This window comes from Triturus cristatus, chromosome 8, assembly GCF_964204655.1.
Source record: "Triturus cristatus chromosome 8, aTriCri1.1, whole genome shotgun sequence".
NCBI classification, from domain to species: domain Eukaryota; kingdom Metazoa; phylum Chordata; class Amphibia; order Caudata; family Salamandridae; genus Triturus; species Triturus cristatus.
This window is the reverse complement of record NC_140591.1, coordinates 225902125-225925291: the sequence shown is the minus strand read 5'-3', so window position 1 is coordinate 225925291 and position 23167 is coordinate 225902125. Positions and strand designations below refer to the sequence as shown.

Sequence of the window (23167 nt, the reverse complement as noted above, 5' to 3'; positions counted from 1 at the left end):
CAGAACTGTTTGTCGCGCGCTGCCTTCTCTTCAATAGAAGCGAGGAGGGGCGCACTGCTCGGTATGTCCTGCTGGCCTGCCCTCCCTTTAAGAAGTCCCCAACAGTGGTGATGGCATCCACGGCCCTGACTTTTCGTGCACATATGGATGCAAACTCGATGCATCGAAGGACGCAAACTTTAAGCACAGTTGAACCAAACACGAAGCACCAGAGGATGTAAACGGCACCGGTTGATCCAGACACGAAGCACCGGTTGATCCAAGCTCGAACCGCTGATCGATATAAGTTATTTGCACCAGTCGACATCACCTCGATGTACCAGTCTGCACATGCTGGAGCCTCCGATGGATACAAGTTACATGCTTAAGTTGAAACAAGCTCCATGCGCCTGTTGATACGAGTTATAGACATCAGTTGACACAAGCTACATGCACCAATTGATGTAAACTCCGTTCACCAGTAGGCACAAGCCTCCGGTTCATGCAAGTTATTAGTTATATGTATTATAGGAATAAGCTCGATGCGTCAGTTGCCAAAAGCTTGGCGCAGTCCTTTTGATCAACACGCACAGGGGGCTTTAAAGTGTGCACTAAAAAGAAGTCACTCTTGGAAATAAATGACCTTTAGACAGTTTGCCGGCTGTTGTTGCAATAAATCATGAGAAGAGGCGGGAGCCTCCGTGTGTAACTGCCCTTGTTTCAGCCTCCAAATGCACCAGAGGCAAAGAGCTGCCCCGTGCTCCCTGGGTTGGCATAGCTGCACACTCCTCCCCCCGCCCCTGGTTAATGTAAACATCTCGCGCACACAGTTTATAAACACCACCATCCACACACAGAGAAGATAAACCGAGGTAACCCGGGACAGACACTCGTACAGATGCGATCTGTCTGCCGGCACCGTGCTCAAGCGCGCGCAACAGTCTGGAGGACACGCGCGTCCTCCCACCCAGAACCGAGTGCGGCGACACACCAGGAAATAGAAAACACAACTCAGCGCTTCCTCCACAGCTCGAACGCGGCCCACAAGACACAAGAAACCGCTTTTTACAATCTGAAAATATTGAAAGTAAGGATGAGCTGGTTTAAAGGGCACTGCATTTCTTTCCCTGCCAGAGCAAGGGATGTTTTACCGTGGGGACTGCAACGCCCAGACTTCCCGCTATGTCGGATAATTCCAAAAGTTAAACCCTCACCTCTTTCGGTTGGCGACGCTGTCCCTCGGGGGTTAAGAAGCCACCTCATTTCAGATGCTAATGTGCCTGTGCGCGGATTCAAGGAGGCAGGCAGCCGGCTAACATCACGGCGCGGCGAGCAGTAACGGATGTGTACCAGGCACTGAGAGCGCTCTCACTGTGCGTAAAGGGGTGGGCCGAGGCGGGCTGCCGAGGCTCACTAGTGCGTCTTCCGAGGCTGATAAGCCAGCACGGCCGAAGCGGACCGCACTTGTGCAATTAAGTAAATAAGCAAGCGCTGCCGAAGCGGACCGCGCTTGTGCAATTGAAGCTGAATGCGGTGAAAATTCAAAAGAAAGAGTGCTTCCAGGCTTTTCAAGGAGACCGTGTGACTCCACCAGTAAACGATCCAGTCCGTGTGGGCGGGGCCAAAAGAGGAGAGGGTGGCAACCTGGAGGGACAAAACAGTCCCAGGTACAATCATCACACTCCGTTCAGAATAATCAATGACGCAAAATGACGCACACCAATGAAAATTATGGGCGGAGCCAAAACACAACTTCTGAAAGTATATTGATTCCAAGAAGCCCTCGTAGAGCGAGCATAGCATGCAAGCTGCAACGCCAGGCGAGCCCTAAAAAGGGGGATGTGGTTTGAAAATTTCATGAGGATTAGGCAAGCGGTACCAAAGTTCTTGGCAAAACAAAAGGCCCTAACTAGAACTACCTTGTGCCTGGAGATAAAAGTGATGAGATTCCTTATCACCTTCTATCTGCCCCTGTTCTGACAATTGTACTGCAGGAGATTTAAAAAAAAAAAAAGTTATGGTTGATAGTTCAGCCTTTTTGACTTGCTCGCTTCGGGGCAGGCAAATTTCATCCGCTTGAGTGAGGCATGCTTGTGATATCCATGGTTGGCGCTGCCTAGCAACGAATTCATGAATATAAGAAATATCTTCCTTCTCTAGAAGTGAACCTGAATATTGATTTCGATGAGGAATCTGCATGAAGATAGTTTCCATTTGCAAGTGTTACCAGTTGTAAGTAAATTGTTTTTCGGTGAAGCCTAATGTCATTTGCTCTTTAGATGTTCATTCGGACCTTTAGAAGACTGCCAAGTGCACTACTTTGGGGGTATGCACTTTTTAATTTCTTGCATTAATGGGTGATCCTTTTTGAGCACAAATGTGTTGGTACTCAAAAACTGTTTTAACAACCCATTTCTTCAAAGTATTGAAGTATTGACCTGTTCTCATCTCAATGAAATATATTTTCTCGTTTCAGGTGGGATGATGATGTTGTTTTCAAGAACTGTGCTAAAGGCGTAGATGAAATGAAAAAGGACAAACGATTTGTAAATGACACATTAAGATCGGAATTCCACAAAAAGTTCATGGAAAAATATATAAAGTAGTACAGTTTTATGTGCTTCCTTCTTCAACATTGGACTAGACTTGGAAGATTATGGTAATACCCTTTATGGAATGAAAGAACTGATTTTATCCTTCAAGTCCACAGTGTGTTTGTTTTAATGTTAATGTCAATATTTTTTTGGTTTGTTCTTATTTTTTTTTGTTTAGAACGAAATGCACCGCTTTCCCTGTAATTGTGTAGACGCCTACTAAAATAAATCTTTTTTTCACTAAATATTCTTCATTGATGATTTCTTGTAAAAAATAAATATATAAAAAATTGGAAAAAAAACTAGATGTACTGTCACTTTATTGTAACATCTATGAACTTGGTCTATATACAAAATTCTTCTTAGGGGGAATAAGGGTGGATTATATATTCCAGTTTATTGGCCAAAGGGAGTTACAGTTGTTTTACAAGGATAGTAACATCTTGAAGCTTCTCTTCTTACTGCCCCTTAAGCAGTTATGAAATAAAGAACTTGCCAGCTGCAACACACTTATCTACTTGTGATTTTTTTCGTCACCATAGTCCTTAATCTTAGAAAAAGCATCAGTTTCTTAATGAAACGAAACTGCTGGAATATTTGCTATAAGCTTGGGAAAGTGGATTAACCCAACCACTTGAAATTCAGTTCGATTTCGTATTGCCGTTAAATCTTCCTACCTGCCAAAATGCATCTCTGCTTTTTAATTGAAACAAAATCAAATTAAATGAAAGCTTCGGTTAAAGGACTTTAATGCCTCATACCAAAACCCAACAGTAAAAGTTACGTAAAAAGTCTTGATGTCTCCTTCCTATTGTGCTGTTCAGGACTCCTTATATTTAATTTCATGGATTCTGTAATATACTTTCCTAGTACACCGTTGTTTCGCATGGTAAGCAATGGATTTGTCCTGTAATTGTGCGGAATTCCTTGTAAGCATGCTGTGTGCGCTGTTTTAATGCAACATGATTTTGAGAGTTATTTGTCCTATTGGCCCTATGATGCCGGGGCTGTCTGTTTTCTGAAGGTGTCCTCAGATGGTCTGGGCCTGATGATTAAGAGCAATGTGAAATGGGTGTTGTTTTCCGTGCAGTTGAGTTCTGTATTGGGGGAGAGGGTGTCCTGCGGCCTGCCATGCATAGTCTTGTGGAATTTCTCTATGTATGGGTTGTCACTGCTAGTTCCATCACTTGTCTTCACACTTTCTGGGGTGTGATTGATACTGCACAATATGATTACTGCCCTTTCATGTGTTTAGAGTGAGTAATTGTCCGAGTGGTTTTAATGCAAGATAAGTTGAGAGATGCTTGTGTCTAGATATTCACCATTTGATTTTGTCAAAAAGCAGCATTTTCACAACTTATTACTCGTTATAAACATTCTTACTTTCCCCCAGCTGTCTTATTTTTATTTGAACGTGAGGGGGGCTTTGGTGTTGGTGAGTGTTAGACATGGAGGTCTCTAGTTGGCAATGGCTTGCCACTTTGTCCAAGTAGGGATCATTCTTCCTAGTCAGTGTATGGAAGTTACACTCCTAAAATAACCCCTGCTCACCGCCTTGTTAGCTTGGCACGAGCAGTCAGGCTTATGTCGGCAGTGTGTAAAGTATTTTCACATAACCAACAATAATACAGTGAAAAGATTACAAAAAGACACCAAACCAGTTTATAAAAATATCATTTATTTTTATATATCCAAAACGACAGAAAATCCAAAATACAGTACTTGGAAAAATAGGCACTTTGTTCCTTGAAGTCAGTAACTCCGTCCGGCGCTACGGCGAAGCTGTAAACCACAGAATCCAACAGTTCCATCTGACCGCCTCAGTCAGAGGCGTCGACAGATTCGTAAACGTTACCTTTTGTGTTGCGGCCGGTCGTGGCAGCCGTCACGGTTGCAATGCGAAACGTAGCTGTGCGGCATGCAGTACCCTTGAGTCGCAGTGCAGGCAGCAGTTCGGTAATGGTCATTCAGTGGCGTCGGTAAGACCAGGGCTGCAGTGCGGAGTGTAGGCGGTGCTCGTTGTGGTGCTGACAGATCACGGTGCAGGCGGCAGAGCGTCGTGAGACATATGATCGGTGCCCCCCACCCAATCCACGATGTGGTCACGGAATTCGCGTGCAGCGATGGCGTCCGTGAGACCAGGATGGTGAAGTGAAGCGAGGCGGTGCCGAGTGCGGGCCCACTTCAACACTGAACAGCAGTGAGAGAGTCCGCACAGTCACAAAACCAGCAAAAACAGAGTCAACCTAGGAGGTCAGAAAGCAAAAAGCCTGGGGAAACTCACCAAAAGATGCTAGGTCTAGCACATGTCCCCTCCAGCTGAAAGTAGAGAGAACTACCCACCCTCTTGGGATTTCTCTTCACTAAGGCGGAAGAACCTGGACAGACCATCAGCGTTGGCATGTTCTGTGCCAGGGCGGTGTTCTACCGTACTGTAGGGAGATGGACTACCTCAACAGTTTTAGGTTCTCACCCCTCATTTGCATTAACCATCTGAGGGGCCTGTGATCTTTCTGAACTCTGATGTGAGGCCCAGACAGGTAGGATCTTAGCTTCTTGAGTGCCCAGACCACAGCAAAAGCCTCTCTTTCTATGGTAATCCACCTCTGTTCTCTGGGTAGTAGTCCCCTGCTAAGGAAGACCACCGGCTGGTCTAGGCCCTCATTGTTCAGTTGTGAGAGCACCGCTCCCACACCATGTTCTTAAGCGCCAGTCTACACTAAGAATTCCTTGGGGGAAGTCCGGTGCCTTGAGCATGGGTGCTGTGCACATGGCTGCCTTCAGGGCACCAAAAGCTTTCTGGCAGGCATCAGTTCAGATCACCTTCCTTGGCTGCTTTTGGAAGTCAGCTCTGTTAAGGGGGCAACAATTCTGCCATAGACCTTAGCATATCTCCTATAGTACACGGTGAGACCTAAAAAAGGCTCTCCCCTCCGTCTGGGTCTTGGGATGCGGGGGGGGGGGGGCTGGCACTTGCTGGCCTTGACCGTGAGACCTGCCATCTGCAGAGCCTTCAACTCTTCCCAGAGGTGCTGCCGGTGTTCCCAGCTGGCACTGAACACTGCGATGTCGTTCAGGTAGGCGGCACTGAAATCCTCCAGTCCAGCCAACACCTGGTTGACCAACCTCTGAAAGGTGGCAAGGGCATTCCTCAACCTAAAGGGCATCACCCGAAAGTGGTAGTGCCCCTCTGGGGTTGAAAATGCTGACCTCTCCTTCGCCCCCTCGGTTAAGGCAATCTGCCAGTACCCAGACATCAAATCAAACGTGCTGAGGAACTTCGTAGCTCCCGACCGATTTAATGAGCTCATCAGCTCGGGGGATGGGGTGCGCGTCAGTCTTAGTGACGGCATTGAGCCCATGGTAGTCCACACAGAACCGCAGTTATGGAGTGGCACTGGGTACAGCAGCCTTTGGGACGAATGCCACTGGGCTGGCCCAAGGACTGTTGGAGGGCTCTATCACCCCTAACACCAACATCTTAGAGACTTCCTCTTTGATGCCTGCCCTGACCCGGTCAGTCAACCTGTAAATCTTGTGTTTTACAGGAGGGCTATCACAGGTGTCCATGTTATCTGTACACCAGTGAGGAACACCTGGGGTCAGAGAGAACACTGTGTGAACTGTCCCAACAACTGGTGAAAGTCCCCCTGCTGCTCTGGTGTCAGTGTAGGGGAGAAGGATCACACCTTCCACTGACCCATCATGCTCCTTGGTAGACAGAAGGTCAGGGAGAGGTTCACTCTCCCCTCGCACCCCATCATCTGTCACCAAGAGCATGTTCTCTTCGGAGCCCTCAAAGTGAGGCTTTTTCCTGGAAGCGGTCTCCCAGCCTTCCTTGACCAAACTGAGAGGTCCTCCCCCAGGGTGTCCATACAGAAGCTCAATGGGACTGAACCCTAATGACTTTTGTGGTACCTCCCTGTATGCAAAGAGAAGGCATGGTAAGAGGATGTCCTCCTTACGCCTCATAGGTTCTGTTAAACCTTTGATCATGCCCTTTAAGGTTTGGTTGAACGTTTCCTCCACACCATTACCTTGTGGGTGGTAAGGGGTAGTGAACTTGTAGGTTACACAGCACTTCTTCTACAGGGATGTCATATATTGGATATGAAATTGGTCCCACGGTCAGAAACCGCCTCTCTGGGGAAACCCATGCCGGAAAAGAGCCCCATTAATGCCCGCCCACCACTGGCGCCGTCGTCGTTCGAAGGATTGCCTCCTGGTACCGGGTGGCATGAGCCACCAAGACCAGGATGTACCTGTTGCCCATGGCTGTTTTGGGATCCAGTGACCCAAAATGTCCATCCCAACCCTTTCGAAAGGGATTCCAACGACTGGAAAAGGTTGGAGAGGAGCATTGCACTCCCTCCTACTCTTACCGCCTGCCTGGCAAGTTTGGCAATACCTGCAATGTCCATCTGGCTGCCTTCACATTTGGGGCCAAAAGAAGTGGGTGACAAGCCTGTCAACGATCTTGTCCCACCCCAAATGTGTTGCCAAAGGCACGTCGTGAGCCAGACCCAGTAGGCGGTCCTGAAGCGCTGGGGTACCACTAGCACATGGGCTGACCCAGGCCCAGCGACCGTAGTCTCACTGTACAGAAGATCATTTTCCCAGTAGATCCAATGTGATCCGGACTGATCACCAGCTGCCTGGTCTGCAGCCTGCTGCCGCAGACCCTCCAGAGTAGGGCACTCTTTTTTGCTCCCTGCAGAATTCCTCCCTGGTGTGACCACCTTCTTGCTGCCAATGGATCAGCTCAGATAAGTCCCCCAGTTCAGCTACCGGCCCCCCCCTGTAGGTACCGGGGCGTCCCCCTCAGGGTCAGCCTCCTCCCGGATCGTTGGAACCTCCAGGGGCAGGTTTCCTGCACCCCCTGTCCCTGCTTTTGGCAGGAACCTAGGCCACTGTTTCAGGCTCCTGGTCCTTCTGATCACCCTTCCTGGCTTCCATTGACTGAGTGGTCACGCATGCCCACTCTAGCAACCCAAGCATCTCCAAGGGAGACCTGAGCTCAACATCCCTCCACAAGGACTGCTCCAGGTTGTTTCCTAGCAAACAATCTATGGTATGGTAGGGCTCGCAACCCCCCTCCAGGGCCCGTAGACGCCCCCCCCCCCCGCACCCAATCAAAGGGAACCTGCACCACCATTCACTGGCTCGTTGAGTTGTCCACAGCAACTACTTGGTGAAATGCCCCAGGGACTACTTGCTCCTCAGAGACCAGGTGACACCGGACTGAGGTCACACTGGCTCCAGTATCTCTGAGAGCCTCTACCCTTTTCCCACCCAGGCGCTGTAGTTTTTTAGTGTTGGCAGGCACCAGGTTTCCTGGGACCATCTAGCTGTCCCCTAGTGAGACGCAGGTCATTTCTGCGGGATCACCACCCTCCTGTGGGTACCCCTCACCCCCAGCACTACACTAGCCAACACCTTCAACTGCCCACCGGTGGGTGGCTGTGCCCTCTAGGAGCACTTGGGATCCCTCTTCAAGTGACCCACCTGCCCACAGGCATAGCACTTGTGGGGGAAGGTCTCTGCTGTCCTTCCTGAAGAGACCCCTTAGTTCTTATCTCCTGCGGGATGGGAACCTTTATCCTGGGTATTCGTTTGGGGCCCTTTAGAGAACTCCTGTGCTTTAACCTTGTCGTCCCACTCTTCTGGTGGGGACCCTGCCTTCCCTTGGCCGAGTTCCCCCAAACACCTTCTTGTGGACCTGGGTACGCGCCCAGCAATCCGCCTCCATTGCAAGCTTCCTGGTGTCAGTCAGCTTACCATCAACCAAGTGCTGGCGCAGCTCTGCAAAACGGACTCCCAGTGCTCCCATGCAATCAAATTGTAGAGCCCTTAAAAATCTGTCACATTTCTGCCCTTCACCCAGCCATCCAGTGACCTGCAAAATGAATCCACACATTCCAACCAAGTGTTTGCATCAGTTTTCTTACTGGACCTAAACTGATCCTTGTACTTCTCAGTAGTGAGACCATACCTGGTGAGAAGGGCCTCCTTCATGTCAGCATAGGTGAGGTAACACCCCTTACCCAAAGCCACTAAAGTGTCCCTTGCCTCTTCTGGGAAAAGAGCCTACAATCCTGCCCCCCAATTCTTTTCAGTGACCCCATTCATGTAGATAGATCCCTCGTAACCCTTAAACCATATATGTATGTCATCCCCCTTCTTGAATTCCCTGCCTACATTCTTGGGGATGCGCAAAATTCTATCTGCCTGCACTGATAAATTGCTTCCACCATTTGTGCTGGACCTACTCCTTAGCTCCAGCTCCTCAAGACCATGTTCATGATCTAAGATAATCTTTCTTTCCTCCATGGATATTCTTTTGTCTTCCCTTTCATGCTCCATCCCAAATTTTTCCAATTCAAAATTCCTTGCTACCTGCCTGTCCTACAGCTCCTCTGGGGACAAGCCACTGCTGCCTGACCTGGAGGGTCCCCCCACCCCAAAAAAAAAGCAGATCCACCCTAGGAAGAGGCTCCTCCACCTCCCTGCTGAGATCTCCAGACTGCCCACTGGCATGTCTGGCTGCTACCCAAGCCCTCAGTGCCTTTTGTAGTTCCTCCTTCCTGGTGAGACCTCTGACTTGGACCTTTAGGTTTTTACAAATAGCCTTCAGCTCTTTCACATTGTATGATTCCAATCTGTCCTCCTCAAAGGCAACTTCCAAGGATGCAACAGCTGATGCTCTTGATTCAGGCATAATGAAGTAGCAAGTTTAAGTTCTCAGCAAAACTGGCAAGACCAAAAATGGACCAAAAGAACCAGTGTGTGGTACGTAATTGTCTGCGATATGGTAGTAGTGTACACCAATCACTGTAGGTCAAGTGCAAACTCAAGTCCTATCCTCACCGCAGACAACCAGTGTTAGAAATGGGGGTCTCTAGTTGGCAATGGCTTGCACCTTTGTCCAAGTAGGGACCCTTCTTCTTAGTCAGGGTAAGAGTTATACTCCTAAAATAATCCCTGCTCTCACCCCCTTGGAAGTTTGGCATCAGTAGTCAGGCTTATCTCAGAGGCAGTGTGGGAAGTATTTGCACATAACCAACAGTAATAGAGTGAAAACACTTCAAAAGGACACCACACCCGTTTAGAAAAATATCCAATATTTTTTTATATCCAAAACAAGACCAAAACAACAGAAAATTCAACCTACTTAACTTGGAAAATAGGCACTTTGCAAGGATACTTTAAAAATACAGTTCCTTGAAGTCGGTAGAGCCGTCCGGTGTTACCGCAGTGCTGCAAACAACAGAATCCAACAGTTCCGTGTGACCGCGTCGGTCAGGAGTGTCAACAGATCCGTAAACTGTACCTTTTGTGTTGTGGCCGACATGTTGGTGCAGGCTGGTCGTGTCAACTGTTGTGGTTGAGATGCAAAATGCAGTTGCTCGGTGACCGTCGTCAAGCGGTATCGGTGAGACCAGGGCTGTGGTGCGGATTGAAGGTGGTACTCGTTGCGGTGCTGACATCGTGGTGCAGGTGACAGAGCCGGTTGCGGCGAGCTTGCGTTTGTCGGTCCAGACTGCGGTGTGGGGCGGTTTGTTGTGAGACTTACAAGCGGTGCCCCCAATCCACGATGTGGTTGCGGAAGTCGCGGTCAGCATGCTGCGACGGCGTCCGTGAGACCAGGAGGGCAAAGTGAAGTGAGGCGGTACAAAGTGCGATGCCCACAGGTCACGGTGCAAGCAACAGCTTGGCGGCGGTCATAGTCTGTGAGACCAGGTTTGCGGTGCGAGATACAGGCAGTGCCCTCTGTGGTGCCGTCAGGACACAGAGCCAGCGACGTAGTCGGTGACTGAGTCAGTTGTGTTCACCCCTCTGTGGCAACTGAAACCACTGTTCCAGAGGAGGTACCCAGAAGTCGGTGAAGTCTTATCGGTCCCGGAGACTTCAGAACAGGAGGCAAGCTCTACTTCAAACCCTTGGAGATACTCAGCACAAGTAAAGAAAGATCAGTCCAGTCCTTTTACTGCCCAATGCAGAAGCAGCAACTGCAGGCCGACTCAGCAGAGGGGCAGTAATCCTCCTAGCAGGTCTTCCAGCTCTTCTTCTTGGCAGGTTCCTTGATTCCAGCGAGTTCTAAAGTTCTGGGGTCTGGGCCCCAGTATTTATACTCAACATTCCTTTGTTCTTAGAGAGTGTCTGTGCTCAGCAAAACTTAGTTATGAAATGAAATTTAGATTTATTACGTGCGTTAATACCTGGAGGTGTCTAGGCGCGGCGGCTCCCCATGATGTGCTAGCCAGAGTGAGTATTTAGGATACTGTAACGGAGCTAGTTGTTAAAGAGCTGGAGTTTTAAAAAGTTTACAAAATGCCAGAAGGTTGTTTTCTGCCTTAAGTGCCAGTGGGAGTGAGTTCCACAATCTGGCTGTGCCTGCACTAAAACGTCTTATTTGTGGGTCATCGGTGTATGACACTGTCTTGAAGCCGAAGGACCTTATGAGAGAGCAGAGGGGGACACCGTAGAGATTGAAAAGTGTTGTGCTCAGCGAGGAGCCTTGTGTCCTCATTGGCCTAACTTCCCGGCAGGAGTTGGAGACAGAATTGTCCAAGGTAGACCAGGCACATTCAAGTGCAAGAAATCTCCTCCCACTACCCTAAATGCAGCCCAGATCTATTTAGCCCAGCCCGGAGTCATCCAGGAAAGGCAGGACACACCTCGACCACTCCAGTGGCTGTCTGAAGAGAATGCACATCCCCAATCATTCCTAAGCCAGTCAGTCAGTCCACAAACCCAGCAGGGGCGCACAGGATGGTTAAGCAAGAAAATACACAGAACATAAAAATCATCTTTACTAAAAGATGCATTTTTACATTCTGAGTCCAGGCATACTAAACTCTATTTTCCTATCTTGCCCCCATAGGAATTTATGCTTATAAGATGTTATAAGTAAGCTCCAATTCTATCCAATGGGACAGATAGCCTTTCCATTGTGAAAAACGAAATGCACTGTATTTCGCTATCAGGACATGTCATACACCTCAGTATATGTCCTACCTTTCACATACACTCCACCCTGCCCATGGGGCTACCTTGAGCCTACCTTAGGGGTGTCTTTACGTAAGAAAAGGGAAGGTTAGGGCCTGGCAAGTGGGTGTCAGGTCGACATGGCAGTACCAAACTGCGCACAGACACTGCAGTAGCTGGTCAGAGTTACATTTACAGGCTGCTCATGTGGGTGGCACAATCGGTGCTGCAGTCCCTCTATCAGCATTTGATTTACAGGCCCTGGGCACCCTCAGTGCACTTTACTAGGGACTTACTAGTAAATCAAATATGCCAATCATGGATACACCAATCCATACCACAATTTACAACAGCAGCACTTGCACTTTAACACTGAACAACAGTGAGAAAGTGTGCAGAGACCTAACCAGCAAAAGCAGAGTCAAACCGGAATGTTAGAAATCAAAAAGCCAGGGAAAACACGCGAAAAGAGGTCGGGTCTAACAGTGAGTAAAGAAAAATAATAGTTTGCCAAAAATAATTAGAAGATATTTTTTGTTATCTTTGGCCAGCAGTGTCTGGTTATACACCATCTGCATTGTTTGCCCAGATTTCTCCAACAGTGACTAATTCTGTAAAGTGAGTGGCTGTGTTCTACGCTTATTAGGAACAGAGAGCAAAGAAGATCCCACACCTGAAAAATTGCAAATGCTCAAGACCTCATTTGGTCCAGGTGCTCTGGAGGTTTTTCAACCCTAAAGATGAAGCAATCATTTGGAGTCCATTTTCTCTCTCAGGTTGATTCTGCAATGGAACTTCTGATAAACCTTCAAAACCAATGTTGAACGAAAGTTTCATGTATCCTATATTCTGATTTCTGAACAATTCGACTCCTATCCAGGTATTACATGATAGTCTGCTAAAAAACGAGACTTACAATTTTCGTCAGGAAAAAATATGCTAACTAACTTTAGGGCCCCTCCTGAGTAAGTATTGAAGCTTTTATTAACTGCTAACTGGCCCTTCCAGAAGCTATTCTGGCTCCATAGACTAGATCTCACTTTACGCCTGCAGTCTAGAAGCGGGCCGCGAGGAAGCACGTGTAAGCACTTGCAGACACTGTTTTTTATTTTTATTTTTTTTCCTCTTACAGTTGAGACTGTAATCTTGATGATGGAAGCCTCCTGAATTAAAAAAAAAAAAAAAAAAAAGGTAACCCCTATCAGTACGCTAATCCAGATTGAGACTGAAAGACTAGAGGATGCATGAGGCAGTAAGATTTTGTCTAGGGCAACTTGGTGTTGAGGTACGAAGTATTCATTCATGCTCTGATACTCCCATACCCTCGCTAATTTATTCCCTTGACACTTACTGTAGCACATGGGGAGATTTTACTAAACTTGTCAACAATGGCATGTAGTCATAAAAGCTGCATATGTTGTACAATGACATCCAGAGCACTCCAAATTCAAGTGAAGGTCTGCTTCCGAAAGCACATCAGTTTTTATTGATGAGAGTTTAGTGATCCAATATTGCTTGCATTTTTGTACATAGAAGACAGCTGACACGTGTTTCTTCTTAGACAACTTTTTCAAGGCTCCAAGGTCAATTGATACATCTGTAAATGTGTTGTAATGAGAGAGGTGCACCAGTGCCCCTCACATGCTTTCATTCCAGAACAGAACCCAATGGGCTTCATGATCACAAAAATCACGAGAAACATCTACATTTTGGGAGCAGGGAACGGAGATAAAAAAAATCCATTAGGTCATGACCAAGGGCGACCTCTAAACCACTGTAAGTGATACAGTAGCTGTCTCTATGGGAGATCTGATAAAAGAGAGAAAAAAACGTTACGGCACAACATGGCATGCCAATACAATAAAGTGTAGTAGAACTACTATAAGTTTGTTTTACTCAAAAGTTTACAATAAAAGGTATAAGACATCAAAATCAGTACAAGTAACAGAAGATTGATAAGACACCCAAAATAATCGTGTTATTAAATCATGGCATAAAAGAGACCAGTTTCTTTGCATGTGAACTCCGAACATACAATTCATAGTAGATAGAATATCGGAATCACATAGTTAATAGTTTGTGCGGCGGACCTAAACGTTTCTTTAGCATATTATTGCCCTAATGTCCTTATGAAATCACAGTGGCAGGCGGGTTAAACGGTAGATCTTGTTTTGCCCTCATGGAGAAAAAGAAAAGGTGCCATTTCTTAAATACAAATTTTTGGAAATATACTAATGTCCAGAAACACATATTTTGCAATCAGTATTTAGGAGAAGTTAGCATGCATTTTGATGCAAGCATATTCAAGCAAAGTGTAGACTTTTGCATGTGAAGTGTAGCATGACTGAGAGAAAAGCAAAATAATTTCTTCATGCATTATTTATTGTGAATTTTCAAAATAAACTCCGTTCATTCAATACCGATTTAGAAGATTTGATATAAAATGCTTCTAAAACATGTGCACACTGTTTGGTGAACATTGTTTTTTAAACCGTAGGTGTCAAAGCAATGATTGCCCCTTCAATTTACAGCATAGCCGTCATAAGGTTGTACTGTTGGATAATCTGACCAAATACCCAGGCAAGGGAAGGTTCTCAAGACTGTGATATCCTACTAACTAGATTGTCAGAGGTTGTTCTAATTGGCCCCAGGACTCTTGTGTGGCCGAATTTTGACCTCAATAGAAACAATGTCCACTATTTTTTAGTAACTAGGAGAAGTGGAAATAGAGCCTGTGAAATCAGCCTCAAGTGCACCTCAGGGCTCATTGACACCCATTGAGGGAGCTGAGACTAAAGTTAAATGATTCAACGGTGGCTGCTTTGATACAAACAAATGAGATGGGTGGTAACCAAGTATGTGATCTTTGTGGCATGTTCTTGGTGTCAACCGATATTTTCGCTGCCTGCAGTCTATCATGTAACGCAAAGGTAACAAGGGCTACTAGGGCCACTACTGTAAAGAAAAAAGAGGGTACAAGGGGTCACCACCTGTAAAGAGGGGGGGGGAAAGAAGGTAGGGTGCAGCAGAATCATAACTGGGTAAAAACCTCCACCCAGAGTGAGCCGTAAAATATACGCAAATCTGGTAACAGCAATGTATAAATCAGAAATTTGACAAGTTGCTTTTTCTATACATTTTATTTATTTTTGCATACTTAGAGAGGGTAAAGCAGCCAACACTACCGAAGTAACAAATGGTAGAACAGATACCACAGAACCGTAGGTGCTTATTGATGTGTCGCCCTCCCTTGCCATTCACCCCCACCCCCTGTATGTTCCATATGAGTACCAAACTACCTCTGGCTCCAATTTAGTCCAGTGCTTCTGCAAACGTGTGCCCACTGTAGTCCACTGATTTAGACTGATCAATTTCAGGAGTTATCATAATTCAACAGTGCGGTGCCCATGCGCCCCAAATTTTTACATATTTCTTAGGACAACTTTGGGCTTTGTAAACCGCCCTCTACATGCTCATGCAAAAAAACAACCTCCAACCGGGGGAGGGGGGGGTCTAGGGGAGGGGGATCTGTTTCTTCAGGACCAATCCCACTTGGCCAGGGTAAGTCCCAGCCACATAAGTCAACTTGTAGGTGTTCCCACCCAGGGTACTGTTAATATGTAGGAAGATTAAGTTTGGAGTCTAGCAGGATATGCCAACCCAGAACCCCATGTAGGCAGCAGGTCACATGGCCCCAGTAGGGTACTATTTTGGGACAGCTCCTCATTGTGTGGAGTAAATCTCTGCTAGAGACTATTAAATCCATATTGTACAATCTGTCTGGTACCGAAAGAATTGACTTTGGTGGAAGTCAAATTTGTCACTTATGTTGTGGTAGTATTTCCTCCATGACATCTCTTAAGGTAGAGATACCAATGAAGTCCCATCCCTGAGGTCGTCCAGTCCAGCAACTTGAGCCAGGGCTATACCAACCCACAAGGAGGTGGTCTGCTCGGTCAGCTCCTGGTGTCTTCTAATGGGCTGCAGGGTGGACCTCCACAGGGGGAGAACCACCCTCATCACTGGTGGGAGCGCCTGTGGCACTGCACCACCATACAATTTGAGGATTGTATTACCCTGAAGTGCACACTTTTGTACTGCGTCTGCAGGATCATGTGTGTCTAGGAGCCATTCTTTAATTACGAGGAGGTAGCATGAGGCAGGGGCAGCGTGGGGGAAAAGAATAAAACAAATTAATGCTTACCTGCATTCTGCAGCGTTGTTCTGGCCTCTGCTCCTCTTCTCCCGGCATGCCACAGGGTCTCCTGCACCAATCCGGACGCTGCTCTCATGCTGGTATTACCCAGCATGAGAGCACTGCCATGATTGGTGAGAGGGCCATAATTAGGCACTCACAGAGGCCCGGTGACCCTTTGCTTATTCTCCACCAGGTTGTGAAGCAGAGCTTGGGTGGAGAGATCGAAGTCTGCATGACTGTTTGGCAGGCCTTAGACGGCTGGCCAAATCGTTATGCGCACTTGTAGCAGTGCAACCACTCCTCCTTCCTGTGGCTGTGTCAAAATGTGGGGATGGACATCCCTACCCTCGGCTCAGCTGCAGGAAGAAAGTGAAGAAAAATAAAACGATGATAACCTTTGTTATGATTTTATTTTTCATATTTCACTGCTCAAAAGCAGTGGGGCGACACTCCTCCTTAGCGGAGGAGCTGCCACTGGTAAAGACTCTGGTTTCATTACAGAACTTGCAAGTTGCATATTGGCTGCATTTGAAATGCCCCCTGATGGGAGGTAGATCCCATTGAAACTAAATAGTTGGGGGTCGTAGGAGCAGGTAAATCTTTTCCTACCAATTTGTTCCTCACTTTGAGACCCTTTTTTTTTTTTTTTTAAATAACGAAGGTGTGCCAGTGTTAAAAAATGATGTTCCCCATGGCACTGCTGTCAATGTGAAATGTGCTGACCAAAAGCATTCTTCCCTCCGTCTCAGTGCACTTGGGAGTCAACAAATGTTCTCTATGGGGGTACCATGCTCTTTTCAAGTCTCTAATAATTAGGTGGGATAGCCTCTCTCTACTAAACGGCTGATGAGCAGGTCTGATTTCTTGAAGAAATCTTCCTTCTTGGAAGTTTCTGCATACTCTCAAAAAGTGGCCATAGGGAAGGTTGTCCCGTAGGCGTCTGTGCTGGTGACTGGAGTACATCAGAATCAAGTTTCTTCCTGTGGGTTTTCTAAACAGATGTGTATAAAACACCATCCTTTGTTTTGATGGTGAGATCTAGGAATGTGATGCGTGTGTTGCTGTGCCATGGTGAATTGGATGTCAGGAGAACAGGAGTTGATCCACCTTACAAAATCTTGGAGTTCTTTAATGGTGCCCTCCAAGATTAGAAAAACCTCAATGTATTGGCACCAGAATTCAATAATGGACTTGTACGGATTGGTACTGCCAAACAAATGCGTATTTTCATAATCATCCATGAACAGATTCACCAAGTCTGGAGCAAATCCTGCTCCCATAGCCACGCCCTTTCCTTGATTATAGTAGGTGTCAAGGAACAAGAAATAGTTTTTGTGAAGGGCAATTTCGGTCAGATCAACCAGAAAAGAGGAGGGTACCCAGTGTGGCATCACCCTGGTATCGAGTGTCCTCGCTATCGCCCAGAGGGCCTTAAGTTGTGGGATGTTGATATATAGGACAGGATGACCTTAGTTACCTAAATCTGAGTAAAGTCATTAAAACGTTTCCCTTCGACCGAAATTCATACTGTCCCAGATGAAATAACATGTTAGAGGTACAATAGGATTGAGGGAAAACCTAGACATATTGAAAAAGTGATTCCAAAAGGAACTACAACCCGAAACAATCCGGTGACCCGGAGGTCCAGATAAATTCTTCTGTATCTTTGGAAGAGTATATAAAACCGGCACTCTGGCGTGGGGGACCTTGAGGAAAGGATGTTCATGTCTAAAAAGGAAACTCGCATTGAGTCCCGCATCAGTGACATCTCTGATAGATCTAACCTCGGGGTAGGCTCCACCCCTGGCTTTGGTGTAGTGTTCCTCAACAGAAAGATGTCTCAATAGCTCTGCACAGTAGTACTCCTTGTCCTGTAGGACTATCACCCCACCCTTGTTTGCTAGTTTGATCACAATATTATGGCTGTGGGCAATTACGGTTAATGCTTTATTCTCTTCTGTATTGGATGTTTCTCCTGGTGTTGTGGAGATTATCATCCATAGGAAAAAAAAAATACAGAAGTCAAGAAGTTCTGGACCGGGGGATACTAAATGGAACCATGTTGGAAGAGGCATGCAAGTTTTAACTAATTGTGTTACCTTCTAAACAGAAAGGGGTGGTTATGTTACACATTAGGTAACCAACCATGGAAATCTGGACACAACATATGCCGTATTAAACTCATATAGATGTCATGGCAAATTCTATCGGGGGGGGGGGGGGGAAGGTCACCAGTGGTGCTGTAGGAGTCTAACCTTAGGGGTGGTACTGCAGAGAGTTGCTAGTTTGGGCAGAAGCTGGCAAAGTTTAAAGGAAAGTTTTGCCACCTAGCATTGATCCTTAGAAGCAGTTGGCACTTTTGCCGCAGAGAGCACATGACTTTAAACCCCCTGTATCGGGTGCTTTTGGAAAAGCGTGGTTGTCGATAAAGTATCTTTGCAATCCGCAGATAGAGTACAGCTATAAAAGCAACATTTGTCGAATATTGCAGAAGGGGGTTTCCCAAAGGATGCGTCTTGGCCATACTAGTCATGAAGCAAACTGAATCTTAAAGTGATCACTAAAACCCATTATGGAGCGCTATCAAGGCTGTTTACATGCCATAACTATCTATTAACATTTTGTGCGTGTACATTTCAGTAACAAGCGTTCGATTGAATAATTTATGGGACTAAAGTTAGGGCAGATTAAAGTGAGAACTATTGCAGGAAACTGGGGTAGTAATAGGGAAATGAGGGAAAATATTGTCCATGCGTGAAATTTAAAGTGGGAGACCCCCCCCGATGCAATGTTGTACTGCCCCCAGTGTAAAGAAAAACTTTACATTGCAACATTTATATAACGCTTACTACCACATATGTGGGCGCTATTAGCTAACCCTCTTCATCCATTTGCCCGTTATCGTTTTACTCACATTTTTCTTCCGTTCACTATTGCATGGGGCAGTGGGTCAAACCACTTCAGCCAGTGGCTAATGTCACTGCCATGTGACAGCATTCTGCTCTCTCATAAAGAACACATTCTCACACAAATTATTCCCTTCTGTGCCAAGAACTACTGTTGCAATGTGTTCTTTTAAGAGACCACGCGCAAACATATTTTTTCCTACTTGGTCATAAAATGCCTGCCAGGAATCCTAATAATTTCTCTAAAGACATGCAAATATGGCATTATAGTTTGTACTGTGCATGCATTCTCTTTTGTCAAAAGCATGAAATCAACTCTTAAATATTAAAATCTATGTTGTGCATAGCATATACACCCAAGCATGCAACTCTTTATCGAAAAAATCATACTCTCTGCTTTCAGAAAGAACAATGTTGAAAGGGCAAGAGTATGGGAGAAAAGGGATCAGTGTGTGTGTATTCATATTGTTTGTGAAAAAATACGCTTTGCTCAGTCCAAAGATGGCTGGCAGGCTAGCAACTCTTTCAATAATGAGGGTGGCACACATTTTCTCACTTTGAGATCAACAAAATGTCAGACAGGCACTTGAGATTCAGTGAATCTCTACTTGCTGGTCATATCTGACTGACTGTTAAAGAGTTCATCAAGTGAGTGTGGGGGAAAAAGCCTTGCATTTCTAACAAAACCTAGTAATAGTCATTCTAGAACCACCTTTTATTTGATGTCTGTTTTTGGGTCTTGAGGCCTGTTGGTACCTCATTCACAGGATGGCTCTCTGTCCAATAATCCTGTTGGGATTTCAGTGAGAAGTCTACAATGTCCAAAAATGTTTATGAAAACCACTTGACAAAGTAAGATAGCCTGGAAAAACATGAAGAAGCAAAAAGTGGGAAATCTTGCTACAGGCTATTCGTCAGCACCTGGTATGCAGCTGTGTTCACTTGTCTCAATCATAGGGGTGACTGTTTCCCTCTCTGGCTAAAGGTCATAGTTGGTTAGTGAATAAGAGAAGGAGGTGTGGAGCCAAGCCAGACCTCAAAATGGCCGTTCCTTAAGAGAGCTCGGCCGGCCGAATTACAATCTGTCATCCATCCATCATTTTTGCGGACTCCCCACGACCACTATCTGGTGCTGCAGCCTCCCTGACGTACAGTGGCCTGATTGGTGCGCTGCTCCATAGATGGGCCCCAAAAGCAAAGTGACCGTAGAGTGGGTTCTCTGTGATTGGTTCAGCGGGGCCCAGCGTTCTCATGGGCCTCCTGCCTATTGGCTGGTGCTGGCTTGTCTGCTGCTCCGGAAGCGGGGTGCTGAGACGGGTCTAGCCCCAGTGCTGGCATCTCATATCGCCTTACCACACTACTGATGCTCTAGCCTAGGTGGGGCTGAGTTGCGCGGTTTCGGCCTTGATGTGCGGAGGCTGCCACGGAAGCTGCGGCTGCCACGGAAGCTGCGGTTGCTTTCTGGCCGGGGCAGGGTGTGTTGTGGCGGTCGGACTGCTGCCCATGGTACTGCTGGATCCCAGTGGTACACAGCACCTGGACCAACTTGCATACCTGATTAGGACCGCCTCAGGTCACCCACAGCTATGGGGTCTATTCTGCTTCCACCTCTGCCTAGTCCTACAACGCAGGGTTAATGCTACTCCTTTGCCCTTCTGCCTTGCATTTCACCTACCAGTCATGTGGCCGACCACCTACCATTCCTACTCTCTAGCGGTTGGGGCCCTGGCTGATGCCCTCACATTCTGCCCGTGAGGGGCGTTTCCCTGCTCTGCCTTTATGTTATGTTATGTTATGTTAGTGCTATTTGTATTGCGCACGGCTGCTCCAGCGAAGGAGCGTCCCGGCGCACCGACAAGGTGGCGAACACAACACAACTGGGGAACAGAAATAATTATTAAGAAATTGGGGAGTGAAGGATTTAACAAAGCTCAGAAAATAAATGAGTTTTAGCGGCCTTGCGGAAGGAGAGCAGGTCACCAAAGGTCCGGAGTTTCAAAGGGAGAGCGTTCCAGAGTGCGGCTGCCCGCACCTTAAAAGAGCGACCCCCCACCCGACTGAGTTTGAACCGAGGGGCTACCGCTAATTCTTGGTCTAGCGAGCGCAGAGTGCGGCCCGGGATGTAAGGGCGCAAGAGTTGGTGCAGTAAGGGAGGTGATAGGCCCTTCAGAATTTTGAAGGAGAGGCACAAAACTTTAAAGTGGATCCGCTGCCTAACGGGTAACCAATGCAAGGCTCGCAAAGATTGACCGGCCGAGCAAAACCTAGGAAGACCTATGATCGCTCTGGCCGCAGCGTTCTGCACTCTTTGAAGTCGGGTTAACTCAGCCTGGTTTAATCCTATAAAAAGGGAGCTGGCATAGTCCAACCGTGCCAAAACCGTTGCTTGCACCACCAATTGACGAGTTGCGGCATCGAAGTATTTAAGGGCAGGGCGCAGATTGCGCAGGATGCCGAAGCAGCAAGCCGCCGTCCTTTTGGTGTGGCCAACAAAGTTGAGGGAAGGGTCCAGCCAAACACCAAGGTTTTTGATCTCCGCAACCGGAGTGGGGGTCGGCCCCAGCTCAGAGGGCCACCAAGTATCTCCCCATAGGTCCGTCCGCTTCCCAAAGATCATCACCTCCGTTTTTTTGGCGTTTAGTTGGAGACAGTTGGACGTCATCCAACCAGCCACCGCCCTGAGTCCTTCTCTGAATCTTGGGGCATCCACCCCAGAGTCCCCGCTGATCGTGACCGCTAGCTGGGTGTCATCTGCGTACGACACCATGGTCATACCACAGAGCTTCACAACCTCAGCCAGCGGCCTCACGTAGATGTTAAACAACGTGGGGCTCAGTGAGGAACCCTGTGGGACCCCAAGAGACAGAGGATGACATTTGGACTGGTAGGGCGGGGACGCCACACAGAAGGAACGATCCCTGAGAAACGAACGGAACCACTGGTGTGCAGTGCCGATCACCCCTATCTCCTCAAGACGTTGCAGGAGAATGTCATGGGAGACCGTGTCAAAGGCGGCGCTTAGGTCTAACAAAACAAGCGCCGCCGTTTGACCTGCATCCAGAACTACCCGAAGGTGCTCGACCATAGATAACAGTGCTGTCTCCGTACTGTGGCCAGCCCGAAAACCATTCTGGGTGTCGTCCAGAATGTTGGCACGCAACAGATGACCAGAGAGGGCGGTGTTGACATGCGCCTCCGCGAGTTTGGCTGGCCACGGGAGAAGTGAAATCGGGCGGTAGTTCTCCGATTTTGTAGGGTCGAGAGATGGTTTTTTCAAAATGGGCATTACTACCGCATGCTTCCATTTCAAAGGCACTTGGCCTGATGATAGCGACGTGTTGATTAAGTCGCAAACCGGGCGAGCAAAAACCTGGTCTCTGAACATAGGTGGCTTGAGCGGGTCGTCCGGCGACCCCGACTTAACTCGGAGAGCCAAGGCCGTGTAAGACTCCAAAGAGAGAGAGGGGAGAGAGTCTAGCACCACCTGATCCAACCGGATGGGAGGCCCCATACTGGTTTGTGCAGTGGAGGAGGGGAAGGCCCTATATATGGTCTGGACCTTCTCCAGGAAGAAAGCCGCCAGCGCTTCACAATGAGTATTGGAGCTGATGGAGTTACCGGCCGGCTTCCTTGCCACAAGGTCTTTAAGGGCCTTAAAGATGGTTTTAACAGGATTCCCACTATTGCGAAACTCCAGAGCGTAGTATTCAGCCCGGGTTCTACAAACCGCGCGGTGATAAGACTTGACCGCAGCCATATACAGGGTTTTTTTGCTGCTGTCATACCTCTTCCTCCAGTCTCTCTCTGCACGTCTGCAGACACTTTTCAGAGCCCTCAGATTGCCAACATACCAGGGACTGGGGGCGCGGGAGCCACACTTACTGGAAACCATCGGGATAAGGGAGTCGAGGGCCCTGGTTACCCATCCGCAGAAATGGTCATAACCAGACTCCACGTTCTCCACTGCACCCAGTGGGTCGTCAGTGAGAAGGCGGTGGAGATCTTCCGCCTTTAATTTGCTCCAGCGCCGTCTGGGCATGGCTCGCAGTGGCACCTTAAGTGGGGCTTCATCAAGACTACAGTGAATGGTCACGAGTGAGTGGTCTGACCAGGTCAGGGGGAGGGGGGGGGCCACTGTAACCCCTTCTAAGTTAGAAAAAAAGGGGTCCAGAGTGTGGCCACCACTATGAGTGGGGTCCGAGACCAGCTGGAACAATTGAAGGGCCTCAAGGTCCGCCACCATCCCTCCCACAGAAGAAAGACACAAAGTGTCAAAATGGAGATTCAAATCACCAATGATAGAAAAATTGGCAGACCCTACTGCTAGTGAACTAACCGCCTCAGGGAGAGCCTCTCGAAATGCCACTGAGCTACCAGGTGGACGGTAAATCAGCAATCCTGACAAGGTAAAATGCGGAGTAACCGCAACCTTGAACAGGGCGCTTTCGCAGCCCGTGATGTTCTGCACACTCCAGGCGCAAGAGTAGCACGATTTAACAGCA

The 23167-nt window shown here is 47.5% G+C and overlaps 1 protein-coding gene across 3 annotated transcripts in view; it reads left to right on the top strand.

The window, feature by feature from the left end:
- CWC15 (CWC15 spliceosome associated protein) overlaps positions 1-2875 on the top strand; it is an 86295-nt gene extending 83420 nt beyond the window's left edge. For all 3 annotated transcript variants that reach the window (XM_085621411.1, XM_085621412.1, XM_085621413.1), the window contains exon 7: positions 2456-2875. In XM_085621411.1, coding sequence (XP_085477537.1) covers positions 2456-2585 — 130 coding nt within the window. In that variant the 3' untranslated portion in view covers positions 2586-2875. The remainder of the gene's footprint in view (positions 1-2455) is intronic.
- Positions 2876-23167: the final 20292 nt, after the last annotated feature.